The 23,883-nt window shown below is 35.3% G+C and overlaps 1 protein-coding gene and 1 long non-coding RNA gene across 2 annotated transcripts; one reads left to right on the plus strand and one right to left on the minus strand.

Moving 5' to 3' along the window:
* The first annotated feature begins 287 nt into the window (after positions 1 to 287).
* LOC128032511 (uncharacterized) lies at positions 288 to 5,776 on the plus strand. The gene is made up of 3 exons (XR_008188779.1): positions 288 to 558; positions 4,833 to 4,919; positions 5,710 to 5,776. It is a non-coding gene; the product is annotated as an uncharacterized LOC128032511 (long non-coding RNA).
* A 14,633-nt stretch (positions 5,777 to 20,409) lies between these two features.
* On the minus strand, positions 20,410 to 21,582 carry LOC105799656 (agamous-like MADS-box protein AGL90). Its single transcript, XM_012630329.2, has one exon. The coding sequence runs from the start codon at positions 21,580 to 21,582 to the stop codon at positions 20,410 to 20,412; it is 1,173 nt and encodes a 390-aa protein (XP_012485783.1).
* Between the last annotated feature and the right edge of the window lie 2,301 nt (positions 21,583 to 23,883).

The following is a 23,883-nucleotide window of genomic DNA, read 5'->3' on the forward strand; positions in this document are numbered from 1 at the left end:
TTGTTGTTCGTAGAAAGAGCTTGTAAAGTAGAAGACTTGTTAAAAGAAAAGAGAAGAGCAAAGTCAAGTGGAGCGCAGGATACAAAGAAGAGGCAAATGAGTAAATCATTTCATCTACATCTAAGAGGCCTAGGGAGCTCTCTAGCGGATCACATTTTCCATGTATATATTCGCCAAGGTAAGTAGAAGATTCGAGGGTTTTAGAGCTCAAACCACTACGGTTGCAAGCACAGCAAGACTCGACCTCCTAGGCCCGAATGTTCTCAATGTGGGAGACGCCACCCGGAGAGTGTAGAGCAGGTGAAAATGTTTGTTTTAGATGTGGAGCATCCGATCACTTTATCCGGGATTGTCCTGAAACAACTAAAAGAGAAGAAATAACGAGTGCGAGATCAGGTAATGCTCCTACCAGAGGTAGACCGCAGAGAAACCCAGGAGTGGGGGCGAGTAATAGGAGTGCATCCAGAGATTCAGCAGCGAGATCAGATGTTAGAGCACCCGCGAGAACATATGCTATTCGTGCTCGTGAAGAGGCGTCCTCTCCTGATATAATTACGGGTACACTTTCTCTTTATGATACTAATGTTATTGCATTAATTGATCCTGGCTCTGTACATTCATATATATGCATGAAATTAGCATTTGTTAAAAATTTGTCTGTTGAACCTACTGAATTTATGGTTAAAGTCTCTAACCCCCTGGGCCAGTTTGTGATGGTGGATAAAGTTTGTAAAAATTGTCCACTGATGATAAAAGGTATTTGTTTCCCGGTTGACTTGATGTTATTGCCTTTTGATGAGTTTGATGTGATATTGGGCATGGATTGGTTAACTCAAAGATGACGCAAAGAGTAAACTCAGAGATGTAAATATGTTGTCTTGAAGTGCGAATGGAGAATTACTTGGTTAAATCGATCGTATGATGAATTATCGATGTAATTTTAGTGATGTCACTCGAGGTGTGTCGAAAATGGTATGATGTTTATTTGGCGTATGTGTTGGATACTAAAGTATCTCGAGTCAAAGATCTGTGCGATGCCGATTGTATGTGAATTTTCTGATGTGTTTCTAGAGGAATTACCGGGGTTGCCACCAGAAAGAGAAGTGGAATTTTCTATAGATCTGATTCAGGGAACTACCCCAATTTCTATAGCTCCGTATCGTATGGCTCGACAGAGTTAAAAGAGTTAAAGGTGCGATTCTGAGAACTTGTTGACAGAGGTTTTGTTCGTCCGAGTCATTCACCTTGGGGTGCTCCAGTTCTGTTTGTGAAAAAGAAAGACGGGTCTTTGAGATTGTGTATCGACTATCGACAGCTCAATAAGGTAACTATAAAGAATAAGTACCCATTGCCTCGAATTGATGACTTATTTGATCAACCTGAAAGGTGCCACAAGATTTTCAAAGATTGATCTCCGATCGGGTTATTACCGATTCACGGGTAAAAGAGTCGATGTGCCAAAGACGACTTTCGAAACGTGTATGGGCATTATGAGTTTCGGTTATGCCGTTTGGGTTGACTAATGCACCGCAGATTCATGGATTTGATGAATCGGATATTCGACCGTATCTAGATAGGTTTGTAGTAGTTTTATTGATGACATTTTAGTTTATTCTCGGGATGAAACCGAGCATGCGAACATTTGAAAATAGTGTTGCAAATTCTGCGAAAAGAAGCTTTATGCTAAATTCAAGAAATGTGAATTTTGGCTTCAAGAGGTGGGTTTTCTCGGACATATTGTATCTGCAGAAGGCATCGTGGTAGATCCAAGTAAAATTTCACTATTGTCAATGGAGTCCACCAAGAATGTATCCGAAGTTAGAAGTTTCTTGGGTTTAGTGGTTATTATCGGAGATTTGTACAGGGTTTTCTATGATAGCTTCTCCAATGACTCGTTTATTACGAAAGATGTTAAATTTGAATGGATGATAAATGCCAAGAAAGTTTTGACCGATTGAAGAAATTGTTGACTAAGCACTTTTGTGTTGGTACAAACCGAATCGGGTAATGAATTTATTATTTATAGTGATGCATCATTAAATGGTTTGGGTTGTGTCTTGATGCAAGAAGATAAAGTAATAGCCTATGCTTCAAGACAACTTAAGCCACATGAAAGAAACTACCCGGTACATGATCTCGAGTTAATGCTATTGTATTTGCATTGAAAATATGGCGGCATTATTTGTATGGTGAAAAGTGTCATATTTATCTTGATCACAAAAGCTTGAAATATTTGATGACACGAAAGATTTGAATTTGAGACAACGCAGTGGCTTGAATTGATAAAGGATTATGATTTGTTCTTGATTACCATCCGGTAAGGCTAACGTGGTAGCTGATGCTTTGAGCCGAAAATCTCTATTTGCTTTACGAGCTATGAATACCCGGTTGTCACTGTCTAATGATGGTTCAATCATAGCTGAATTGAGAGCTAAATCGACATTTCGTCAACAAATATGTGAAGCTCAGAGGACTGATGAGAAATTACAGGCTAAACGGGTGCATTGTGAGTCAGGTAATGATTCAGAATTTCAGACTGGGACTGATGGTTGTTTATTATTTAGAGGTAGAGTATGTGTACCGAAGAATTCTGAGCTTAAACAGAAGATTCTACACGAGGCCCATAGCGGTACTATGTCTGTACATCCGGGGAGTAATAAAATGTATAATGACTTGAAAAAGATGTATTGGTGGCCGGGTATTAAACGTGATATCTCTGAGTTTGTATCAAGATGTTTAGTATGTCAGCAGGTTAAAGCTGAACATCAGGTACCTTTGGGGTTGCTTCAACCAATCACTATACGGAATGGAAATGGGAAAGAGTCACTATGGATTTTGTATCCGGGTTGCCGATGTCTCCAAAGAAGAAAGATGCCATTTGGGTAATTGTCGATCGATTGACAAAGTCCGCGACTTTATCCCAAAGATGTATGGATTATTCTTTAGATAAATTGGTGAATTGTATATATCCGAGATTGTTAGACTACATGGAGTGCCTGTCTCCATTATATCGCATGAGATCCCCGATTTACATCTCGTTTCTGGAACAAATTACAAGAAGCTTTGGGTACTCAGTTGTATTTCAAGATCGCATTTCATCCTCGAGATGATGGCCAATCTGGCGTGTAATTCAGGTATTGGAAGATATGCTCCGATGTTGCGTATTAGAGTTGCAAGGTAATTGGGAAATGTATCTACCTTTGATTGAATTTGCTTACAATAACAGTTATCAGTCTAGTATTAAAATGGCTCCGTATGAAGCTTTGTATGGTAGAAAATGTAGAACACCGTTATATTGGGTAGAGCTTAGTGAAAAGAAGATACACGGGGTTGATTTGATCCGGGAAACAAAAGAAAAAGTAAGGCTGATTCGAGATAGTCTAAAAGCAGCTTCCGATCGTCAGAAGTCATACGCCGATCTTAAACGAAGGGAGATTGAATTTTAGGTGGGTGATAAAGTATTCTTAAAAGTGTCTCCTTGGAAGAAAGTTCTCCGGTTCGGTCGAAAGGGTAAATTGAGTCCAAGATTTATCGGACCATATGAGATTATAGAAAGAATTGGACCAGTTGCTTACCGATTGGCTTTACCACCGGAACTCGACAAAATTCATAATGTATTTCATGTATCTATGCTACAACGGTATCGATCAGATCCTTCACATGTTATTACTCCAATGAAGTAGAAATTCAAAGGATATGACTTATAATGAAGAACCAGGTTAAAGTATTAGCACGAGAAACAAAGGAGCTTAGAAACAAAAAGGTAAATCGGTGAAAGTGCTATGGCAAAAGCACGGATTGAGGAAGCAACATGGGAACCGGAAGAGACAATGAGGAAGCAATACCGAATCTCTTATTGGTAAGATTTTCGAGGACGAAAATCCTAAAAAGGGGGGGAGAGTTGTAATGGCCCAAATTTGAGGTTATCGGAACAGTGGTTTCGGGACCACAAATCCGATGAGAAAATTTTATTTTTCTTATATTTTTATGGTCTACAATTTCACAAAATGATTTCGTGAAAATTTCGTTCGAAAATTTCGACGTTTGGGCACTCAATTTAGTCAAAAGGACTAAATTGTAAAAGTGCAAAAGTTGAGTTCTACATGTTAGAGGTGTCCAATTGTTATGAAAATTTAAATTGGAGGTCCTTATATGGTAATTATACCATTGGTAACTTGGTAGACAAAAATGGACATGAGATAAGTGAAATAGAAAATTTTTAAGTTAGGGGCAATTTGGTAATCTAGTAATTAAAATGAATTAAAAGGGAAAAAGATGACAAATTATGCTCATCTTCTTCATATGAACGAAATCAGCAAGGGGGGAAGCCATAGTTAGGGTTTTCAAGCTTCCAAGCTCCATAGTAAGTGATCCCAAACCCCGTTTTTAATGTTCTTTACGTTTTTGAGATCCCGATAGCTTAATTTAGCTTATTCTAGCAATAATTTAACCTAGGGTTTATATTTGGAAAAATACCCATAGGTGAAAAGTGTTTATTTTGATGTTTTATGATAGAACATGAAGCTAGAAATTATGTTAAACAACTTTTGCTAAGCGATTTTAAGTGAAAACGAGTAAAACGACATAATCGGTAAAAATACCTAATGTTCATAAGTACATGTTAGAGTGGGAATTTGATGTTTCCATAGAAGGGAAAAATGTTCAGAATGTTATAAAACATAAGAATAAGAGATGAAGTTTAATTTCCAAGCCTTGGGGCAAAAATGTAATTATGTAAAAGTTTAGGGGCAAAATTGTAATTTTGAAAAAGTTAGAGTCGAGGGATGTTTTGATGAATGTGATTATTAAATAAGTTAAATTTACTATTTTAGATCAAGAAGTACGAAACTCGAGGTTAGACAAAGGGAAGAATAAAGTTGAAGACTAAGTTGGTGAATTTGGCTATAATTGGTACCGAGGTAAGTTTACGGTAAATAAATGCAATATTTCCATATTTATTATCAATGCTGTTATTTTCCAGCAACTATGAATTTATTTTATGAATTTATTTGATGATGATCTAAGCATGAAATGATAGAGAATTAAAATTTAAAAGTCCCGATTGATACATAAGGATGGTAATGGATACGAATGTCATGACATTTGGGTAAAGAGATCCCATGTAAGACCATGTCTGGGACATGGCATTGGCATCCTTAAGATCATAAGAGGTCCTCAGTAAGACCATGTCAGGACATGGCATGGGCACCGAGACGAGAGGTCCATGTAAGACCATGTCCGGGACATGGCGTTGTATCGAGATGAGAGGTCCCTATAAGACCATGTCGGGACATGGCATGGGCACTAACATGAGAACATCCCATGTAAGACCATGTGGGACATGGCTTTGGCATGTTATTATCGAAGAGACCCAGTATCCTTATTATTCCAATGTAGCTCAACGGGCTTGTAAATGAATCATGTTCATGAAAGTTCGGTTTAAAGCATAAATGGCAAGCTCGGGTAAGTTGTAAGACTTAAGAACTTATTATACTATCAATTGATGTTCAACGATGCAGCAAGGATTGAGTAAGTTATGCACACAAGTATTCTAAGTAAACAAGTAAGAGAACTAGTATGAGATTAACTAAAGAGTAAACTAGAGATATAGACATTGAGTTTAATTATTTAAGTTAAATATTGTTATTTATTTGCTAGTAAACTTACTAAGCTTTATGCTTACTTCTTTTATTTCTCTTTCTCTTATAGTATTGCAAAGCTACTTCAAGGATCCTAAAGAAGTCGGAGATCGTCCACACTATCAACCACAACCGCTTTCGGTATTTTATATCGAATCACGTTTGAGTTATGGCATGTATAGGGATTTAGTTTTTTTGTATGTTTGTAATGATGATTTTGCTAATGAGTGATGTGTAAGTATTTGATGATGTATGGTCATTAAAATGGTTAAGGATGAAGGTGTTTGTTGTTATGAAAGATTAGGTGATAAATTATGCATGGAAATCATGAAAGGATAAAATTTTGCAAAGAAACAGAATTCAGGCAGCACAGTGACGTGAATTTGAAAAATCACCCAAGATAGTATAAAATGAATTATAGGGTGAATGATATATGGAATTGAATCTTGTTGAGTCTATTTTCATAGAAAAATAACGGTGTAGAAAAAGGAAATTTATATTTTAAGATATGTGAATTTTCGTGAGACAGGGTCAGAACAGTTTTGGAGTCCCTGTTCTGAGTTTAGAAAATAATTACAAATTGTACAAAAATGGTTATGAGTTGAAATTTACATGCTTAGATTCCTTAATGAGTCTATTTTCTGTAGGAACAAGTGGTAATAGCATATGAAAATCCTATAACGAGAAAAGTTATTTTAGTAACAAGAGGTCAGAATAGTCGAATGGTGAAACAGGGAGACTTTAACTAATAAACTGTACTAATTGGATGAACCAAAATTCTAAAAATTTTATGGTGAGTAGATATATGAGTCTAGTTTCAGGAAAATTTACGGAATTAAATTTCGAGTTCTCTAGCTCAAGTTATAATTAATTTAGTAACTGCTGCGCGATTGGACAGATTTGCTGTAAATAGTGAAATAAATTTTCAAACCTAGTTTTTATGCTCAATTGGTAAGATAAGCTAAGTAATGCCTCGTGCTCGACTCGGAAACGGTCTCGGGTAAGGGTGTTACATTTTGTTGGTATCGAGCAGGTTTAGTCGATTCTCGGAAATATGCAAGTATGAATAAGAGTCTACCTATACATGCCATACTTATATATTTTGATAGTGTGACGACTCTGACGATTTTAAAATGTTTTCTTTTATAGTTATGGATCCCTGAACGAGCTAGTACAGATGAAGTAGAGAGTAATGCACCTATTCCCTTGAAGGGGCGGTGCCATCGAGATGTTAATGTTAGTGAAAGACACGCATCGAGATAGACAGGGAGGAGGAGCTAGAGAAGCCTTCTTACAAGCCATGATCGATTGGTTTGCCGAGTTCGTTAAATGCGAATCCGGCTATAAGACCTCCACCCCTCAAGAATCACAGGTTCCCATGTAGCTTCCCATTGCAGGTATAGTTATCGAGGAGAGACCACTGTTGATAAGATTAGGAAGCAAGGGTGAAGAATTTCGGGCTACCAAAGATGATGATGCGTAAAAGCGAGTCGGCTTGAGAATACAATCGGGGTTTTGAAGAATTATCTTGTACTCGGAAGAATGTATAAAGTGTGTTGTTTCACTTCTTCGAGATTCACTTACCATTGGTGGAAGACCCTCGTGTCAATAGTACCGAGTGAGAGGGTTACAGGATTTCTTTCGGGAGGAGTTTCAAAGAAGTACATCGACCGTAGATTTATAGATCGAAAAGGAAGGAGTTTCTTGAGCTAAAACAAGGTAAAATGTCTGTATTTGAATATGAACGCGAATTTGTCGGACTTAGTAAGTATGCTCGAATTTGTATCCACCAAGCCAACATGTGCAAGAGATTTGAAGATGGGCTTAATGATGACATCCGACTATCGGTGGGTGTATTGGAAATCGAGAGTTTGTTGTTCGGTAGAAAGAGCTTGTAAAGTAGAAGACTTGTTAAAAGAAAAGAGAAGAGCAAAGTCAAGTGGAGCGCAGGATACAAAGAAGAGGCAAATGAGTAAATCATTTGGTCTACATCTAAGAGGCCTAGGAGCTCTCTAGCGGATCACATTTTCCATGATATATTTCGCCAAGTAAGTAGAAGATTCGAGGGTTTTAGAGCTCAAACCACTACAGGTTGCAAGTACAGCAAGACTCGACCTCCTAGGCCCGAATGTTCTCAATGTGGGAGACGCCACCCGGAGAGTGTAGAGCGGTGAAAATGTTTGTTTTAGATGTGGAGCATCCGATCACTTTATCCGGATTGTCTGAAACAACTAAAGAGAAGAAATAACGAGTGCGAGATCGGTAATGCTCCTACCAGAGGTAGACCGCAGAGAAACCAGAGAGGGGGCGAGTAATAGGAGTGCATCCAGAGATTCAAAGAATGAGATCGGATGTTAGAGCACCGCGAGAACATATGCTATTCGTGCTCGTGAAGAGGCGTCCTCTCCTGATATAATTACGGGTACACTTTCTCTTTATGATACTAATGTTATTGCATTAATTGATCCTGGCTCTGTACATTCATATATATGCATGAAATTAGCATTTGTTAAAAATTTGTCTGTTGAACCTACTGAATTTATGGTTAAAGTCTCTAACCCCCTGGGCCAGTTTGTGATGGTGGATAAAGTTTGTAAAAATTGTCCACTGATGATAAAAGGTATTTGTTTCCCGGTTGACTTGATGTTATTGCCTTTTGATGAGTTTGATGTGATATTGGGCATGGATTGGTTAACTCAGCATGACGCAGTAGTAAACTGTAGACAGAAATATGTTGTACTGAAGTGCCAGAATGGAGAATTACTTCGGGTTAAATCTGATCAGACAGATGAATTATCTGATGTAATTTTAGTGATGTCAGCTCAGAGGTGTGTCAGAAAATGGTATGATGTTTATTTGGCGTATGTGTTGGATACTAAAGTATCTCGAGTCAAAGATACTGAGCGATGCGCTTGTATGTGAATTTTCCGATGTGTTTCTAGAGGAATTACCGTGGTTGCCACCGTAAAGAGAAGTGGAATTTTCTATAGATCCGATTTGTGGAACTACCCCAATTTCTATAGCTCCGTGATCGTATGGCTCAAGCAGAGTTAAAAGAGTTAAAGGTACGATTCTGAGAACTTGTTGACAGAGGTTTTGTTCGTCCGAGTCATTCACCTTGGGTGCTCCAGATTGCTTTGTGAAAAGAAAGACGGGTCTTTGAGATTGTGTATCGACTATCGATGACTCAATAAGGTAACTATAAAGAATAAGTACCCATTGCCTCGAATTGATGACTTATTTGATCAACCTGAAAGGTGCCACAGTATTTTCAAAGATTGATCTCCGATCGGGTTATTACCGCCACTGGTAAAAGAGTCGATGTGCCAAAGATGACTTTCGAAACTGTATGGGCATTATGAGTTTCTGGTTATGCCGTTTGGGTTGACTAATGCACCTGCAGTATTCATGGATTTGATGAATCGGATATTCAGACCGTATCTAGATAGGTTTGTAGTAGTTTTTATTGATGACATTTTAGTTTATTCTCGGGATGAAACTGAGCATGCAGAACATTTGAAAATAGTGTTGCAAATTCTGCGCGAAAAGAAGCTTTATGCTAAATTCAGTAAATGTGAATTTTGGCTTCAAGAGGTGGGTTTTCTCGGACATATTGTATCTGCAGAAGGCATCAGGGTAGATCCAAGTAAAATTTCAGCTATTGTCAATGGGAGTCCACCGAAGAATGTATCTGAAGTTAGAAGTTTCTTGGGTTTAGCTGGTTATTATCGGAGATTTGTACAGGGGTTTTCTATGATAGCTTCTCCAATGACTCGTTTATTACAGAAAGATGTTAAATTTGAATGGACAGATAAATGCCAGCAAAGTTTTGACCGATTGAAGAAATTGTTGACTAAGCACTGTGTTGGTACAAACGAATCGGGTAATGAATTTATTATTTATAGTGATGCATCATTAAATGGTTTGGGTTGTGTCTTGATGCAAGAAGATAAAGTAATAGCCTATGCTTCAAGACAACTTAAGCCACATGAAAGAAACTACCCGGTACATGATCTCGAGTTAGCTGCTATTGTATTTGCATTGAAAATATGGCGGCATTATTTGTATGGTGAAAAGTGTCATATTTATACTGATCACAAAAGCTTGAAATATTTGATGACACAGAAAGATTTGAATTTGAGACAACGCAGGTGGCTTGAATTGATAAAGGATTATGATTTGTTCTTCGATTACCATCCGGGTAAGGCTAACGTGGTAGCTGATGCTTTGAGCCGAAAATCTCTATTTGCTTTACGAGCTATGAATACCCGGTTGTCACTGTCTAATGATGGTTCAATCATAGCTGAATTGAGAGCTAAATCGACATTTCGTCAACAAATATGTGAAGCTCAGAGGACTGATGAGAAATTACAGGCTAAACGGGTGCATTGTGAGTCAGGTAATGATTCAGAATTTCAGACTGGGACTGATGGTTGTTTATTATTTAGAGGTAGAGTATGTGTACCGAAGAATTCTGAGCTTAAACAGAAGATTCTACACGAGGCCCATAGCGGTACTATGTCTGTACATCCGGGGAGTAATAAAATGTATAATGACTTGAAAAAGATGTATTGGTGGCCGGGTATTAAACGTGATATCTCTGAGTTTGTATCAAGATGTTTAGTATGTCAGCAGGTTAAAGCTGAACATCAGGTACCTTTGGGGTTGCTTCAACCAATCACTATACCGGAATGGAAATGGGAAAGAGTCACTATGGATTTTGTATCTGGGTTGCCGATGTCTCCAAAGAAGAAAGATGCCATTTGGGTAATTGTCGATCGATTGACAAAGTCCGCGCACTTTATCCCAGTATGTATGGATTATTCTTTAGATAAATTGGCTGAATTGTATATATCTGAGATTGTTAGACTACATGGAGTGCCTGTCTCCATTATATCAGACAGAGATCCCCGATTTACATCTCGTTTCTGGAACAAATTACAAGAAGCTTTGGGTACTCAGTTGTATTTCAGTACTGCATTTCATCCTCAGACAGATGGCCAATCTGAGCGTGTAATTCAGGTATTGGAAGATATGTCTCGATGTTGCGTATTAGAGTTGCAAGGTAATTGGGAAATGTATCTACCTTTGATTGAATTTGCTTACAATAACAGTTATCAGTCTAGTATTAAAATGGCTCCGTATGAAGCTTTGTATGGTAGAAAATGTAGAACACCGTTATATTGGGTAGAGCTTAGTGAAAAGAAGATACACGGGGTTGATTTGATCCGGAAACAAAAGAAAAGTAAGGTCGATTCGAGATAGTCTAAAGCGACTTCCGATCGTCGAAGTCATCGCCGATCTTAAACGAAGGAGATTGAATTTTAGGTGGGTGATAAAGTATTCTTAAAAGTGTCTCCTTGGAAGAAAGTTCTCGGTTCGGTCGAAGGGTAAATTGAGTCCAAGATTTATCGGACCATATGAGATTATAGAAAGAATTGGACCATTGCTTACCGATTGGCTTTACCACCGAACTCGACAAAATTCATAATGTATTTCATGTATCTATGCTACAACGGTATCGATCAGATCCTTCACATGTTATTACTCCAATGAAGTAGAAATTCAATGGATATGACTTATAATGAAGAACCAGGTTAAAGTATTAGCACGAGAAACAAAGGAGCTTAGAAACAAAAAGGTAACTGGTGAAAGTGCTATGGCAAAAGCACGGATTGAGGAAGCAACATGGGAACCGGAAGAGACAATGAGGAAGCAATACCGAATCTCTTTCTTGGTAAGATTTTCGAGGACGAAAATCCTAAAAAGGGGAGAGTTGTAATGGCCCAAATTTGAGGTTATCGAACAGTGGTTTCGGGACCACAAATCCGATGAGAAAAATTTTATTTTTCTTATATTTTTATGGTCTACAATTTCACAAAATGATTTCGTGAAAATTTCGTTCGAAAATTTCGACGTTTAGCACTCAATTTAGTCAAAAGGACTAAATTGTAAAAGTGCAAAAGTTGAGTTCTACATGTTAGAGGTGTCCAATTGTTATGAAAATTTAAATTGGAGGTCCTTATATGGTAATTATACCATTGGTAACTTGGTAGACAAAATGGACATGAGATAAGTGAAATAGAAAATTTTAAGTTAGGGGCAATTTGGTAATCTAGTAATTAAAATGAATTAAAAGGGAAAAGATGACAAATTATGCTCATCTTCTTCATATGAACGAAATCAGCAAGGGGAAGCCATAGTTAGGGTTTTCAAGCTTCCAAGCTCCATAGTAAGTGATCCCAAACCCGCTTTTAATGTTCTTTACGCTTTTGAGATCCCGATAGCTTAATTTAGCTTATTCTAGCAATAATTTAACCTAGGGTTTATATTTGGAAAAATACCCATAGGTGAAAAGTGTTTATTTTGATGTTTTATGATAGAACATGAAGCTAGAAATTATGTTAAACAACTTTTGCTAAGCGATTTTAAGTGAAAACGAGTAAAACGACATAATCGGTAAAAATACCTAATGTTCATAAGTACATGTTAGAGTGGGAATTTGATGTTTCCATAGAAGGAAAAATGTTCAGAATGTTATAAAACATAAGAATAAGAGATGAAGTTTAATTTCCAAGCCTTGGGGCAAAATGTAATTATGTAAAGTTTAGGGCAAAATTGTAATTTTGAAAAGTTAGAGTCGAGGATGTTTTGATGAATGTGATTATTAAATAAGTTAAATTTACTATTTTAGATCAAGAAGTACGAAACTCGAGGTTAGACAAAGGGAAGAATAAAGTTGAAGACTAAGTTGGTGAATTTGGCTATAATTGGTACCGAGGTAAGTTTACGGTAAATAAATGCAATATTTCCATATTTATTATCAATGCTGTTATTTTCCAGCAACTATGAATTTATTTTATGAATTTATTTGATGATGATCTAAGCATGAAATGATAGAGAATTAAAATTTAAAAGTCCCGTTGATACATAAGGATGGTACTGGATACGAATGTCATGACATTTGGGTAAAGAGATCCCATGTAAGACCATGTCTGGGACATGGCATTGGCATCCTTAAGATCATAAGAGGTCCCCTGTAAGACCATGTCTGGGACATGGCATGGGCACCGAGACGAGAGGTCCCATGTAAGACCATGTCTAGGACATGGCGTTGGCACCGAGATGAGAGGTCCCTATAAGACCATGTCCGGGACATGGCATGGGCACTAACATGAGAACATCCCATGTAAGACCATGTCTGGGACATGGCTTTGGCATGTTATTATCGAAGAGACCCAGTATCCTTATTATTCCAATGTAGCTCAACGGGCTTGTAAATGAATCATGTTCATGAAAGTTCAGTTTAAAGCATAAATGGCAAGCTCAGGTAAGTTGTAAGACTTAAGAACTTATTATACTATCAATTGATGTTCAACGATGCAGCAAGGATTGAGTAAGTTATGCACACAAGTATTCTAAGTAAACAAGTAAGAGAACTAGTATGAGATTAACTAAAGAGTAAACTAGAGATATAGACATTGAGTTTAATTATTTAAGTTAAATATTGTTATTTATTTGCTAGTAAACTTACTAAGCTTTATGCTTACTTCTTTTATTTCTCTTTCTCTTATAGTATTGCAAAGCTACTTCAAGGATCCTAAAGAAGTCGGAGATCGTCCACACTATCAACCACAACCGCTTCGGTATTTTATATCGAATCACGTTTGAGTTATGGCATGTATAGGGATTTAGTTTTTTGTATGTTTGTAATGATGATTTTGCTAATGAGTGATGTGTAAGTATTTGATGATGTATGGTCATTAAAATGGTTAAGGATGAAGGTGTTTGTTGTTATGAAAGATTAGGTGATAAATTATGCATGGAAATCATGAAAGGATAAAATTTTGCAAAGAAACAGAATTCAGGCAGCACAGTGACGTGAATTTGAAAAATCACCCAAGATAGTATAAAATGAATTATAGGGTGAATGATATATGGAATTGAATCTTGTTGAGTCTATTTTCATAGAAAAATAACGGTGTAGAAAAGGAAATTTATATTTTAAGATATGTGAATTTTCGTGAGACAGGGTCAGAACAGTTTTTGGAGTCCCTGTTCTGAGTTTAGAAAATAATTACAAATTGTACAAAATGGTTATGAGTTGAAATTTACATGCTTAGATTCCTTAATGAGTCTATTTTCTGTAGGAACAAGTGGTAATAGCATATGAAAATCCTATAACGAGAAAAGTTATTTTTAGTAACAAGAGGTCAGAATAGTCGAATGGTGAAACAGGGAGACTTTAACTAATAAACTGTACTAATTGGCTGAACCAAAATTCTAAAAATTTTATGGTGAGTAGATATATGAGTCTAGTTTCAGGGAAAATTTACGGAATTAAATTTCGAGTTCTCTAGCTCAAGTTATAATTAATTTAGTAACTGCTGCGCGATTGGACAGATTTGCTGTAAATAGTGAAATAAATTTTCAAACCTAGTTTTTATGCTCCGAATTGGTAAGATAAGCTAAGTAATGCCTCGTGCTCGACTCCGGAAACGGTCTCGGGTAAGGGGTGTTACAACAAATCCGATGAGAAAAATTTTATTTTTCTTATATTTTTATGGTCTACAATTTCACAAAATGATTTCGTGAAAATTTCGTTCGAAAATTTCGACGTTTGGGCACTCAATTTAGTCAAAAGGACTAAATTGTAAAAGTGCAAAAGTTGAGTTCTACATGTTAGAGGTGTCCAATTGTTATGAAACTTTAAATTGGAGGTCCTTATATGGTAATTATACCATTGGTAACTTGGTAGACAAAAATGGACATGAGATAAGTGAAATAGAAAATTTTTAAGTTAGGGCAATTTGGTAATCTAGTAATTAAAATGAATTAAAAGGGAAAAAGATGGCAAAATCATCATCTTCTTCATTAGGACGAAATCAGCAAGGGGAAGCCATAGTTAGGGTTTTCAAGCTTCCAAGCTCCATAGTAAGTGATCCCAAGTCCCGTTTTAATGTTCTTTACGTTTTGGAGTCCCGATAGCTTAATTTAGCTTATTCTAGCAATAATTTAACCTAGGGTTTATATTTGGAAAAATACCCATAGGTGAAAAGTGTTTATTTTGATGTTTTATGATAGAATATGAAGCTAGAAATTATGTTAAACAACTTTTGCTAAGCGATTTTAAGTGAAAACGAGTAAAACGACATAATCGGTAAAAATACCTAATGTTCATAAGTACATGTTAGAGTGGGAATTTGATGTTGCCATAGAAGGGAAAATGTTCAGAATGTTATAAAACATAAGAATAAGAGATGAAGTTTAATTTCCAAGCCTTGGGGAAAAAATGTAATTATGTAAAAGTTTAGGGCAAAATTGTAATTTTGAAAAGTTAGAGTCGAGGCTGTTTTGATGAATGTGATTATTAAATAAGTTAAATTTACTATTTTAGATCAAGAAGTACGAAACTCGAGGTTAGACAAAGGGAAGAATAAAGTTGAAGACTAAGTTGGTGAATTTGGCTATAATTGGTACCGAGGTAAGTTTACGGTAAATAAATGCAATATTTCAATATTTATTATTAATGCTGTTAATTTCCAGCAATTATGAATTTATTTTATGAATTTATTTGATGATGATCCAAGCATGAAATGATAGAGAATTAAAATTTAAAAGTCCCGTTGATACATAAGGATGGTACTGGATACGAATGTCATGACATTTGGGTAAAGAGATCCCATGTAAGACCATGTCTGGGACATGGCATTGGCATCCTTAAGATCATGAGAGGTCCCCTGTAAGACCATGTCTGGGACATGGCATGGGCACCGAGATGAGAGGTCCCATGTAAGACCATGTCTGGGTCATGGCATTGGCACCGAGATGAGAGGTCCCCTATAAGACCATGTCTGGGACATGGCATGGGCACCAACATGAGAACATCCCATGTAAGACCATGTCTGGGACATGGCTTTGGCATGTTATTATCAAAAGAGACCCGAGTATCCTTATTATTCCAATGTAGCTCAACGGGCTTGTAAACGAATCATGTTCATGAAAGTTCAGTTTAAAGCATAAATGGCAAGCTCAGGTAAGTTGTAAGACTTAAGAACTTATTATACTATCAATTGATGTTCAACGATGCAGCAAGAGTTGAGTAAGTTATGCACACAAGTATTCTAAGTAAACAAGTAAGAGAACTAGTATGAGATTAACTAAAGAGTAAACTAGAGATATAGTCACTTGAGTTTAATTATTTGTGTGTAATGTTGTTATTTATTTGCTAGTAAACTTACTAAGCTTTATGCTTACTTCTTTTATTTCTCTTTCTCTTATAGTATTGCAAAGCTACTTCAAGGATCCTAAAGAAGTCGGAGATCGTCCACACTATCAACCACAACGCTTTCGGTATTTTATGTCAAAACACGTTTGAGTTATGGCATGTATAGGGATTTAGTTATTTTGTATGTTTGTAATGATGATTTTGCTAATGAGTGATGTGTAAGTATTTGATGATGTATGGTCATTAAAATGGTTAAGGATGAAGGTGTTTGTTGTTATGAAAGATTAGGTGATAAATTATGCATGGAAATCATGAAAGGATAAAATTTTGCAAAGAAACAGAATTCAGGCAGCACAGTGACGTGAATTTGAAAAATTACCTAGGATGGTATAAAATGAATTAGAGGGTGAATGATATATGGAATTAAATCTTGTTGAGTCTATTTTCATGGAAAAATAACAGTGTAGCAAAAGGAAGTTTATATTTTAAGATATGTGAATTTTAGTAAGATAGGGTCAGAACTAGTTTTGGAGTCCCTGTTCTGAGTTTAGAAAATAATTACAAATTGTACAAAAATGGTTATGAGTTGAAATTTACATGCTTAGATTCATTAATGAGTCTATTTTCTGTAGGAACAAGTGGTAATAGCATATGAAAATCCTATAACGAGAAAAGTTATTTTTAGTAACAAGAGGTCAGAATAGTCGAATGGTGAAACAGGGAGACTTTAACTAATAAACTGTACTAATTGGCTGAACAAAAATTCTAAAAATTTTATGGTAGGAAGATATATGAGTCTAGTTTCAAGGAAAATTTACGGAGTTAAATTTTGAGTTCCGTAGCTCAAGTTATAATTAATTTAGTGACTGCTGCGCAATTGGACAACTTTGCTGTAAATAGTGAAAATAATTTGCAAAAGTAAGTTTTTATGCTCAATTAGTAAGATAAGTTAAGTAATGCCTCGTGCTCGACTCGAAACGGTCTCGGGTAAGGGTGTTACAACAAAATTGTTATGAAACTTTAAATTGGAGGTCCTTATATGGTAATTATACCATTGGTAACTTGGTAGACAAAAATGGACATGAGATAAGTGAAATAGAAAATTTTTAAGTTAGGGGCAATTTGGTAATCTAGTAATTAAAATGAATTAAAAGGAAAAAGATGGCAAAATCATCATCTTCTTCATTAGGACGAAATCAGCAAGGGGAAGCCATAGTTAGGGTTTTCAAGCTTCCAAGCTCCATAGTAAGTGATCCCAAGTCCGTTTTTAATGTTTTTACGTTTTTGGAGTCCCTAGCTTAATTTAGCTTATTCTAGCAATAATTTAACCTAGGGTTTATATTTGGAAAAATACCCATAGGTGAAAAGTGTTTATTTTGATGTTTTATGATAGAATATGAAGCTAGAAATTATGTTAAACAACTTTTGCTAAGCGATTTTAAGTGAAAACGAGTAAAACGACATAATCGGTAAAAATACCTAATGTTCATAAGTACATGTTAGAGTCGGAATTTGATGTTGCCATAGAAGGGAAAAATGTTCAGAATGTTATAAAACATAAGAATAAGAGATGAAGTTTAATTTCCGAGCCTTGGGGAAAAAATGTAATTATGTAAAAGTTTAGGGGCAAAATTGTAATTTTGAAAAGTTAGAGTCGAGGGCTGTTTTGATGAATGTGATTATTAAATAAGTTAAATTTACTATTTTAGATCAAGAAGTACGAAACTCGAGGTTAGACAAAGGGAAGAATAAAGTTGAAGACTAAGTTGGTGAATTTGGCTATAATTGGTACCGAGGTAAGTTTACGGTAAATAAATGCAATATTTCAATATTTATTATTAATGCTGTTAATTTCCAGCAATTATGAATTTATTTTATGAATTTATTTGATGATGATCCAAGCATGAAATGATAGAGAATTAAAATTTAAAAGTCCCGTTGATACATAAGGATGGTACTGGATACGAATGTCATGACATTTGGGTAAAGAGATCCCATGTAAGACCATGTCGGGACATGGCATTGGCATCCTTAAGATCATGAGAGGTCCCATGTAAGACCATGTCCGGGACATGGCGTTATACCTAGATGAGAGGTCCCATGTAAGACCATGTCGGGTCATGGCATTGGCACCGAGATGAGAGGTCCCTATAAGACCATGTCCGGGACATGGCATGGGCACTCAACATGAGAACATCCATGTAAGACCATGTCTGGGACATGGCTTTGGCATGTTATTATCAAAAGAGACCCGAGTATCCTTATTATTCCAATGTAGCTCAACGGGCTTGTAAACGAATCATGTTCATGAAAGTTCAGTTTAAAGCATAAATGGCAAGCTCAGGTAAGTTGTAAGACTTAAGAACTTATTATACTATCAATTGATGTTCAACGATGCAGCAAGAGTTGAGTAAGTTATGCACACAAGTATTCTAAGTAAACAAGTAAGAGAACTAGTATGAGATTAACTACAGAGTAAACTAGAGATATAGTCACTTGAGTTTAATTATTTGTGTGTAATGTTGTTATTTATTTGCTAGTAAACTTACTAAGCTTTATGCTTACTTCTTTTATTTCTCTTTCTCTTATAGTATTGCAAAGCTACTTCAAGGATCCTAAAGAAGTCGGAGATCGTCCACACTATCAACCACAATCGCTCGGTATTTTATGTCAAAACACGTTTGAGTTATGGCATGTATAGGGATTTAGTTATTTTGTATGTTTGTAATGATGATTTTGCTAATGAGTGATGTGTAAGTATTTGATGATGTATGGTCATTAAAATGGTTAAGGATGAAGGTGTTTGTTGTTATGAAAGATTAGGTGATAAATTATGCATGGAAATCATGAAAGGATAAAATTTTGCAAAGAAACAGAATTCAGGCAGCACAGTGACGTGAATTTGAAAAATTACCTAGGATGGTATAAAATGAATTAGAGGGTGAATGATATATGGAATTAAATCTTGTTGAGTCTATTTTCATGGAAAAATAACAGTGTAGCAAAAGGAAGTTTATATTTTAAGATATGTGAATTTTAGTAAGATAGGGTCAGAACTATTTTTGGAGTCCCCTGTTCTGAGTTTAGAAAATAATTACAAATTGTAAAAAAATGGTTATGAGTTGAAATTTACATGCTTAGATTCATTAATGAGTCTATTTTCTGTAGGAACAAGTGGGAATAGCATATGAAAATCCTATAACGAGAAAAGTTATTTTTAGTAACAAGAGGTCAGAATAGTCGAATGGTGAAACAGGGGAGACTTTAACTAATAAACTGTACTAATTGGCTGAACAAAAAATTCTAAAAATTTTATGGTAGGAAGATATATGAGTCTAGTTTCAAGGAAAATTTACGGAGTTAAATTTTGAGTTCCGTAGCTCAAGTTATAATTAATTTAGTGACCGCTGCGCAATTGGACAACTTTGCTGTAAATAGTGAAAATAATTTGCAAAAGTAAATTTTTATGCTCCGAATTAGTAAGATAAGTTAAGTAATGCCTCGTGCTCGACTCCGGAAACGGTCTCGGGTAAGGGGTGTTACAGTGACAATTTTTAAAATTGGCATAATAATAACTTTAACACTCAATATTTATAAATTATGTCAGTTTAGTCTTGATTCTAAAACAGTTAGTCCTCAACATTTACAAATTGTGTAAATAATTTTTTTTTACTTTTTTTGTAGTTTTTTTTGGGACATTGAGAGTTAATTTTAAAAGAATAAAAAATGATAGAAATATATTATTTTGAAATCTTGGGTGTTTGCATTTTTTGTATGTTTTCGATTAAATTTAATTGATAATTTTTTTTTAGCTTTTTAGGTAAAATGGTTACAAAGAAAAGAATAAATGCACACACACACACAAAAAAAATCAAATTAAACAATATGTAAGTGCAGAGGGGTAGATTTTTTAGAATTAAGATTAAATTGACACAATGTATAAATGTTGATGGTTACAATTGCTATTATGTCGATTTAAAAAGCTGACACCGTTAGCCTACTAGCTACTTGTGACTAAAAAAGACAAAATTGAAGAATTGAAGAATCATTTTATAATTTTCATAATTAAATGACTAAATTTTTTTATTAATAGTTAGGTAACTAGTAGTTTGTCCTTTTCTTAATTGCTTGTGGAGATTTTCTAAGATGCAGCTATAGTATGGAATGAGCAATCAATTTATAATCCACATAAGCTTTTGATTATGAAATATGGAGTTTATTTGTTTTAAAAAATATGATCGTTCAATTTAAAATTCCCGTAAACTTGTGAGTGAATTACATTAATAAAATTTGAACATCGATCATTAAAAGTGTCAATAAACAACTTTAACCTCTCTTCTTTTATACGTTTCAGAAAAACACTATTTTTTATTAGATCATAATAATTATCTCGCAAAAATTTAACTACTAAAATAGAAAAATAGAGAGAAAGAAACACTAACAATTTAGGCAATACTCTGTAACTTTACCAATATGGCGACTTATTGCTGATAAATCAACAAGACACCAAAGAAACTTATTTTATGGCGAAAAGGTGGTGGGTTAGTTTTTGTCATCAAATGGGCCAGTTTCACGACTGCCTGCGGCGCCATGGCTGCTGCTTTCACCACCAAAAAACCTTAAAGGGTTCCCTCCAATATCACTTGCAGGAGAACTGCTTTCCAGTGGTCCTAACGGGTAATGTCCCGGCCCCATATCATTGTCGAAAGGCCCAATATTGTCGCCTTTAAGCAGATCGTCTCTAAGAGGCTCAAATGGTGGCAGTTCCGGGTTAGCAGTACGAACACTTGAGGAGCTATCATAACCAAATGGAGGCATTGACGGCCTCGGTTCTATAGCAGCACTCGAGCTGCCGCCGTAAGAGAATCCTGTCAGCCCTGACTCAGGTGCAATTCTTGAGCTGCCACCATGAGAGGGTCTTGGCTGCTGGAGACTTGAGCTGCCAACGCCGCCAAGAGAAGATCCTGGCAACTTCACGTGATCCCCGGTAGCAGCAGCAAAGAGGTTATGATATGTTAAGCCCATCTCCCTCCGTATGCTGCTGCTAGCTTCACCTCTAATATAATTGGTGTTAGTATTGGAGTTTAACCGATCCTCCCAGGGAAAACCCTCAGAGGTGTCTTTGTCTCCAACACCTGCATTAGCAATGCCAATAGTTTGACCGACTGCAGGTGCACGGCCTTGGGTTGGTGGTGGTGGTAAAGGAGCATCTCCTTGAGTGAGACCAACAGATGAAGAAGGAAATTGTTCATAAAATTCCATAAGTTTCCTTATGTCTGTCCTCATTGTTTCCCCATACCAAATCAAGTCATCCAGTTCATTAACGTTAAAGTCATCTGGCATCTTGCCTTGTTCGATTTGAAGCATGAGCTGCCCCACCTTCATTTCCTTGTTTTTCCTGTTTTGCTTCCTGAGTTGGTCTTGCGACTTGGAAATCATCTCTTTGTAGTAGGTCTCCAAGTTCATCGATCTCTTCATGCTTTCTACCTCGGGAACTTCATTGAACTTCCGTAGCAGTCGTTCCACCTCTTCACGCGACGGCCACACTATTGGCTCCTGTTCGTTTCGACTGTATATTACAATGCCACCTTCTACACCACATAGAGTGGTCAGCTCCGTCACTTTCTTCACCAGCCCTTGCCTCCTTTTCCTCAGGCTTGCTCTTCGGGCACTGCTATTTTCTATCCAAGCAAGCTTAACCTTCTTTCTTGTCATTGCTATTGCTAGTTTTGCAAGCTTAACAGTTTCTGATTGTTTGCCAACTAGTGCTCTCTCTCTTGCTCTCGAACTGTTTCTAACGGAGGGTGAAGGAAAGAATTGGGTTGCTTGAAACGAGTGGCGAATAAGGCATTTATATAGTGAGTGAGTTTCAAGGCTAAATCATTTGGAGACTCAAAGAACACTAAGGCATATCCATAATAGCTAACGAAATCCACTTGTCAAAGATTTTGTATATAAATGATGGTAATCTTTGTTAATTATGGCAATATAAATCACCATTTGGATTTGGTTAACCTTAAAACATCTATTTATTCATTATGGTAAAGAAATAATATTGTATTTAAAATCAAATTTATTTGTCTAATTCTTATAATAAACTTAGAAAAAGAAAATTCATAGATGTGTCAATTTTAATGACAAAATTCTACCATATTATCATATTTGAAAAGTAAATTATTATAAATAAAAGGAAATTCAACCATTATTTAATTGCGATATTCTTTGTTTATTTAATTCATAACAAAAAAATATCAATAGTTGAATTAAACATGTATTATTCATTATGAATATCATACCTTTTTTACATCCGTTGTACCAAATGGGCATTAATGTTTACATAAATAAGAGCTTGTTTTTAAAATAAGCTCGTCTCCATTATAAGTAACATTGTGTGTTTCATTATACAATTATGAAATTTATCGTAGGAATAAAAATATTAAAATTACTAAATTTAAATTTATAATAATCAAAAGTATACATATTTAATATAGTAACTCCTAAAATATATTTGACAAATCATAAATTAGAGAAATCATCGGTTTTCTATATAATCTGTGATGAATTTTAGTGTAATATCAAAAACTTTTCATGGCATATTAATTTAATTTCAAATGTAATTTAATAGTAATTTTGGACTGTAGATGTTATATATATATATATATAATAGAATGTTAGCTAGTTATTGACCGTGGTGTAGATTTTCATTTATGACTTAAATACCTCAACTTTTTCACAAACAAATTAAATTTGTGTTTTTGAAATCCATCAAATTAATATTTCGTTATTATTTCACTAAAATTGAAGGAAATTTGGATGAAAATTTCATGGGACACAATGATATTTATGGTAACTTCTATTCGAATTTTAGGTAAATAAATAAATTTATAAGAATTTCGAAAAAAACTTTTAAAAATGGAGATGCAAATAATAAAATTTTATTTACCTGTGAGAAAAACTCTTAAATTTTAATAAAATTTAGAATCAAATGTAACAAATATATAGATACAAAATATATCTATCATTTTGACATCTTAAATATATATCTAATAATTTAGATTTCAAAATAAGGAATTGTATTTAATATTGTATTTGAAAGGAAAGTCGAGTTCCTATATATAAAATTCTTATTGTGACCATTTCCATATATAGAATTCTTATTTTAACCATTTCCATTTATAGGATTGACGGCTAAGAAAAATCAGGTGGAGACCATGCATGCATGTAACCAACCACCCTATGTGTTAAAATTAAACATTATGCCATATTGCTTTATAAGATGTGTTTAATCAAAATTAGGGGTTTAGGGGCATTTTGGTCTAAAAATTAGGGTTGAAATCAACTATATAAAGTCACTCTTTTTTTTTTTTGAAGGAATATAAAGTCACTCTTTGCTGAATGAAAATGGGACTCTTTTGCTTAGGTTTGTTTGTCATCTTTTCCCTCGGTTTTATGTTAGGGTTAGGTTTTTTCTTTTCTTTTCTTTTTCTTTTCATTTTTAGTTTAGGTTCTCTTTTTTCTTTTTAGGTTAGATTTTAATTTTGTTGTTTACTTTCTACTTTATTGCTAAAGATTTTGTAAACAATGATGGACAAATTCTTGAGCATCAATGAAACTTCATCAATTGAATGAACATTTTCTTAAACCCTTTGTTTTCACCTTATGCTTACAATATGTTTGATAAAATGCTTATTAGGAATTTGAGTTTGAGCATGTGCTAAATTTGTTGGATGGTTGGTTGATTGATTTTTTGTTATCTTAAGTTAAGTCAATGTCTATTCTTGATTGATTGGTTGTTCGATTATATAGAAATACTTAATATGTTAGAGTTGACGCCTCTAGCGAAATACTTGGACAAATGAGACTGAGAGGAGAGTTTATCCTTAGATAGTTCGATATAATCGTGTCGAGTAGTGAGAATGAAAGGTAATCTATATGCCTAGGTGAGACCGAGAGGTAATCTTAGGTGGTATCTTTTAGTCTAGGATAAGACCAAGAGGAGATTCCTAACTAAGAGTG

This window comes from Gossypium raimondii, chromosome 9, assembly GCF_025698545.1.
Source record: "Gossypium raimondii isolate GPD5lz chromosome 9, ASM2569854v1, whole genome shotgun sequence".
Lineage (NCBI taxonomy): Eukaryota > Viridiplantae > Streptophyta > Magnoliopsida > Malvales > Malvaceae > Gossypium > Gossypium raimondii.